Source organism: Cervus elaphus, chromosome 32, assembly GCF_910594005.1.
Source record: "Cervus elaphus chromosome 32, mCerEla1.1, whole genome shotgun sequence".
Classification (NCBI taxonomy): Eukaryota; Metazoa; Chordata; class Mammalia; order Artiodactyla; family Cervidae; genus Cervus; species Cervus elaphus.
In genome coordinates this window covers 25456415-25462500 of record NC_057846.1, presented here as the reverse complement: position 1 = coordinate 25462500, position 6086 = coordinate 25456415, and the positions used below count along the sequence as shown (strand labels likewise).

Sequence of the window (6086 nt, the reverse complement as noted above, 5' to 3'; positions counted from 1 at the left end):
AGCATGCCTTGGGACTTCCCTGGTGGTTCAGATGGTAAAGAATCTGCCTACAATGCAGGAGATCTGGGTTTGATCCCTGGGTTGGGAAGCTTGCCTGGAGGAGGGCATGGCAACCCACTCCAGTATTCTTGCCTGGAGAATCCCGTGGACAGAGGAGCCTGGCAGGCTACAGTCTGTGGGGTTGCAAACAGTCGGACAGGACTGAGCAACGAAGCACAGCACAGCACAACATGATTACCATTTTCAGTAAGTACATTTTTATATTTTAAAGACTATCCAGATGCACCTGGGCATAAACAATTAGGTTCTGTCTTAGAGCCAAGTCTCATTCCAGATAGCGCAGACAGGTGTGACCTAGTTATGTTCAGTTCCTGACCTGGTTCCAGCCACCATCCCCAGCATATCAGGCTAAGTTCCTGCCCCCCCGCCCCCCACCAAGTATAGAAATCAGGTAGATGGGCAGAATTAGAATGAGGAGCATCCTCTATGTGAAGTAGAGAGAATTATTTCCCTTGGGAATATAACAGTGATTTCAAGCATTTTTCTGATTTCCTGTTCAGTGTTGAAATTTGATATCTGAGAATTAGCACCATGAGGCTGAAGAAATTACTTGGAAATTGAGTTTTGTTATTATGAGAGAAAATATTTTCATGAGCACAAGTCACAAAAGGCTTGGCTCAAATACCCCCTAGTAATTTTTTTCCTCTTTTTTCATCCTATAGAATGCAAAATATGCTTTGGAAAGGTAAGTTAATCATTTTGGAAACATTTGGGTCAGATTTACAGTCTGATACATGGGCACACAAGGGTGGAGGTGTTGGGATGCGGGTAGCAAGGCCATGCGATGAGAGCCGTCTATGGATGGAGGAGCCTGGAGTCTGCATAGATAACTAAGATAATCATTTCTCTAACAGGAGTGAGTCACTACTGCATCAGTTTCTACAGCCCGCCCAAATCACAGACCTGAGTGTGTGCCAAATAACAGGAATGAGCAAAATGCTCAAAGTGCTGCAAAGTAAGTTGACATATGTCCATAATCACAGGACACTTTATATTTGTATAAATTCCAGATAGCTGAAGGATTTAAAGAGACTCTGTATTTGCAGATATTTCTCCCATGGTTTGTATTTTCATTTACCTAGTAGTATCTTTTGAAGAGCAGAAGTTTTAGATTTTGAAGTTCAGTTTATCATTTTCTTTCCTATGGTTTGTGCTTTTTGTGGCCTAAGAAATTTACCGCAACAAAGATTTCCTTCTAGAAATTTTACAGTTTTAGTTTTAGCTCTTAGGTTTATTATTCATTTAATCTTTATATACTATTCAGGATATGGTACAACTCTCCTCCTTTTTTGTATATATGTGTATTTAGTTGTTCTAACATCATTTGTTGAAAATCCCTTGACATCATTTGTTGAAAATCACTTGAAAATGAACAGACCTGTTTCGAGTCTAATAGGTTCATTGATTGTTATTTATCCTTTTGGTAATATCATACTGGCTTGATTGATTATTCTATAGAAGTCTTAAAATTGGGCACAGTGAGTTCTCCAGATTTTTTCTTTAAAAATAATTTTGGCCACTCTAGATCTTTCTCCACATAAATTTTATTTTATTTTTTTGTTTTTTTTTTTCACATAAATTTTAAAACGAGCTTGTTGACTTCTACAAAAAGCCTTCTAGAATTTTGGTTGGTGTTACACTGAGTCCGTAAAACAGTCTGGGGATAAGGTGATATATCTCTATTTATTTAGGTCATCTTTGGTTTCTCTCAACAGTGTTCTATAGTTTTCAGCTAATATTGTGCATATTTAATTAGACAGATACCTAAGTGTTTTTTAGTTCTAGTAATGAAATTAAATATCAGTTTATTTCTTCCTTTCTACTCTGTAAGCCTTTTCTGTATTTTTCTTACTTATTGCACTTACTAGGACCTTCAATGTAATGGTGAATAGGAGTGGTGAGAATCTTTTTCTTGATCTTAGGGAGAAAGCATTGTCTTTGACCTTTAATGTTAGCTGTAGGTTTTTCCACAGTTGCCTTTTGTCATGTTGAGGAAGTTCCCCATCTATTCTTTTTTTTTTTTTTTCCCCATCTATTCTTGATTCAGTAAAATTTCATATCATGAACAGATGTTGAAATTAAGAGATGTTTTTGTCTATATCTACCAAAATATACATTTTTTCTTCATTATTGTGAATTATGTTTGCTTCATATGTTGAGCCAACTTTGCATTCCCAGGATAAACTCTTGGTAATAATGTTTTATCCATTTTATATATTGCCAAAGTGTATGTACTAATGTTTTTAAAATAATTTTTGCATTTATGTTAATGCATATTTTCTGTAGCTTTCTTTCCTTTTAATCATCCATTAGCATTTTAATACATTTTATTTCTAGGTAATCTTATTTAGTTCTTTGTCAAACCCACTTAGTCTTGCTTTTTTTAGTTTACTGTATTCTATAGGAGTAGATTTCTTTTTTCTTTAAACATAGAAGGAAAATTTATTGTAGAGTTTATGCCTGGCAATTCCAGTATGTAAAGTTCTTCAGATTTTTTTCTGCTTGTCTCAATTTGAGTGTGTGGTTAATGATTTTTTTTTTTTAATAGTGAGCTTTCCTTTTTTCCTTAGATATGATTTTTAGAAGTTCTTTTCGGATAGGAATAAAAGGTGTACATTCTTCCAGAGACAATTTGCATTTATTTCTGCCGGTCTTCTGAAAATCCTAGGATCTTGGGACAAGCTGAAATTTAAAATTCAAGGCTTCTGGTTTTTAAGACCACTTTAATACTGATATGAATTAGGTCCAGAGATTCATCTTCACTTGCCCATAAAAGTTTCTAGTGGATTAGATGCTAAAGAAAGAAATCAATGACTGCTACAGTTTTATGGCTTGACCAACTATAAGGGATGTGTTCCACTAAAAAGTAGAAACTGGGAAAGGATAGGTTTGGATTTCCATTTTGGATGGAGAATGTTTGAAATTGCTGTGTTTTGTCCAGCTGGTATTTGTCTTCTTTTTAGAGGGGTAAGTCATGAACATATCAGTTTAGTTTAGTCACTCTGACTCTTGGTGACCGCATGGACTGCAGCACGCCAGGCCTCCCTGTCCATCACCAGCTCCTGGAGCTTGCTCAGACTCATGTCTGTCGAGTCACTGATGCCATCCAACCATCTCATGAGCATATAGAAGATGTTTAAAACTGAGGCTAAATGAAGTCACTTAGGGTAAAAGAATATACAAGGAGTAAAAAGGAAGATCGAGGGCCGACCTCTGAGAAGTCACAATATTTAGAGGCTGAACAGAAGGAGATGAGAAGGACCAGATGTGAAGACACGTACCACTTTCATTCAAGTATGAGAAATCACAGTGAGCCTTCTTGACTTCAGCTTGATTTTTCTGGAGGATTCTCACAGGTTTTCAGGCCTCTAATATATTCACTTTTGATTTACTCAATGTTAGGGGCCTGTAGGCAGCAGTTTCTAGATGTCTCTGCTGCGCCCTGGTAATATTTAAAATAAGGAGGGAAGTTCAGTCACAGGCCAGAGTCACGAATCAACTGCTCTATGGGAGACTCCAGTACTTCCGTTGGTTCCAGGCTTGGGGAAGATCTTTAGGGAGTTCAGAGTTGGGTCCCAGGTGATACTGGGCTACGACTGGGTGTCAGGTCATTCTTATGGCCTGGCAGAATTCCTTTCTGGCTTGAGGTCCCTTCATCTGGACTTTCTTAGATTGCCTCTCCAATATCTGTGGCTGAGACTGGTGCCATCTCATTAGGAAGCCCCTGATGTTAGAAGTCATGAGTCACTGGCACTGACGAACCCCTCGGGTAACTAAATTTCCTTCTCCCTGCAGGACCTATAACTTTGGACCCTAAAACAGCTCATCCCTATCTGGTCTTGTCCGAGGATCTAAGGAGTGTGAGACTTGGAAACGTGCAGCGTGGTGTACCTGGTCACCCTGAGAGATTTGACTTCAGCGCCACCGTGTTGGGTGTGCAGAGCTTCACCTCAGGGCGGCACTACTGGGAGGTGGACGTGGGCAAGGCGGCGCAGTGGCAGCTGGGCGTGTACAGGAGCTCCGCTGTCAGAAACAGTTCCGGAAATAAGGTCTTACTCACAGGATCTCTCATGGGAACTGATCACACCTTCTGGGCTTTTCCCCCTTTCAAAAGGGTCTCCTTCAGAGAGCGAGTGCACAGAGTTGGAGTTTTCCTGGACTATGAGTATGAGCAGATATCGTTCTATGATGCCGCAAAGGGCTCCCTCATCTATAATTTCTCTTATCTCGCCTTCCAGGGAGCTCTCAGGCCTATATTTTCTCTCAGTATCTCCAGTGGAGGTGTGAATTCAGACTCTCTGACTATCTGCCTCCCTCACGTTTCTCCTTGTAATGATACTGTTGGCCCTCAGTCCTCTTCAAGGTGTGAAATCTAATAACCACGAGAGCCCAGAATGTTACAGGCATGACTTTGTATAAATAATTTTACAAAGTAAGCCAGTAAAAGATTTTTAGCACTTGAGTTGGAACCCAGTTGAACACCCCAGAGCTTTTGCATTCATGCAGCCCATAGGCTCATAAGAGTTGGACACGACTAAAGCAGCTTAGCACGAAGGCACAGCATGGCTTTCAACACCCTTTTCGTGGAAGTGGTTGCATTAAAGCTGAATCGTGAATGATAATAACTAAAGGACCCCATGCTAATTAGAACAGCAAGTGCCTATGCAGCATAAGATTGGGAAATTAGAGGAGAAAATAGTCTGGGATACTTAAGACAGGGTTAAGGACTCTTGAGATTTCTGAAAACAGAATTGGGTATAATCAAGACTTTAGATTTGAGAATGTCACCAAACTGACATGTGGAATGGAGACATCCTATTCCTGATGCTGTCAAAGAGTTCTATCATCATTCCACATGGAGGACAACTTAATTTCCCCAGATACATTATCTCGGTGGGGAGGAGGTATTGCAGAAAATGTGAGTATTTCCAAGTTGTTTCAAGTATTCTATTTCTTTCTTATAGGAAAATTAAATTTCTTAAAAGAAATTAGACGGTTTGCTGCTTTGTAGTGGTGTTTTGTGTTTGCCTTCGTCTTTCTCTATTTGATCACCCACTGAAAATTTTTTTCTGTAGCCTTGCTTGGGGCTTCGTACAATGCTAAGAAGACAATGAAATATTTATTAGAGGAACTTTTAGTGAAAGGTTTATCATGCTGGATCTCCATATTTTTAGCAGCCTGTAAGGGTGTATTAATCCTTATTACTTGAATGTAGAAACTGAGGCTCAAAGGTGATCTTGGCTGAAGTGTTGCTCTGCAAAGCAGCTATATTTGATATAATAAGAGCAAATCCTGGAACATCACTGCACCAGTTATAGCTTCTTATATACAAACAACAGTTGCAATTTTTTAAAATTCTGTTTACTTTTTTATCTTTATTTTGTGGCTATGCTGGGTCTTTATTGTTGAGTGCAGGCTTTCTCTAGTTGGAGCAAGTGGAGGCTATTCTTTACTGTAGTTGCAGCAAGTGGGGGCTATTCTTTATTGTAGTTCCAGTCAGCAGGGGCTACTCTCTAGTTGTGGTGCTCAGGCTTCTCATTGCGCTGGCTTCTCTTGTTGCAGAGCGTGGGTTCTAGAGTGTGGACTCAGTAGTAGTCGTGCACAGGCTCAGTTGCCCCTGGGCATGTGGAATCTTCCTGGACCAAGGCTTGAACCTACATCCCCTGCATTGGTTGCTTGGTTGGTGGATTCTTAACCACTGGACCATCAGGGAAGTCCTTTTTCTTTTTTTTTTAATGTTTTGGCCACATTGCAGTGTGTGAAACTTCCCTCACCAGCGATTGAACCCATATCCCCTGCTGCAGTGGAAGCACAGAGTCTTAACCACTGAACCTACCAGGGAAGTCTGCAACTTTATATTTATTTGGACAGTTCTTTGATTGTCTTTCCTTGAGATTTAAGTACCATGCCTATTTCTGTTCATTCTTTTATGTTAAACAGTCCTTAGACCATGAATTCTCAAATGTGTATTGTAAGTGAGGAAGAAAACATTAAGTAGTGTTGTATATTATGGTGCTGGGTGAGTG

The 6086-nt window shown here is 39.7% G+C and overlaps 1 protein-coding gene across 1 annotated transcript in view; it reads left to right on the top strand.

Annotated features, from left to right (window-relative positions):
• TRIML2 (tripartite motif family like 2) overlaps positions 1-5416 on the top strand; it is a 10579-nt gene extending 5163 nt beyond the window's left edge. The window contains exons 6-8 of the mRNA XM_043893802.1: positions 723-745; positions 915-1015; positions 3856-5416. Of these exons, the coding sequence (XP_043749737.1) occupies positions 723-745; positions 915-1015; positions 3856-4436 (705 nt within the window). The 3' untranslated portion in view covers positions 4437-5416. The remainder of the gene's footprint in view (positions 1-722; positions 746-914; positions 1016-3855) is intronic.
• The last annotated feature ends 670 nt before the right edge of the window (positions 5417-6086 follow it).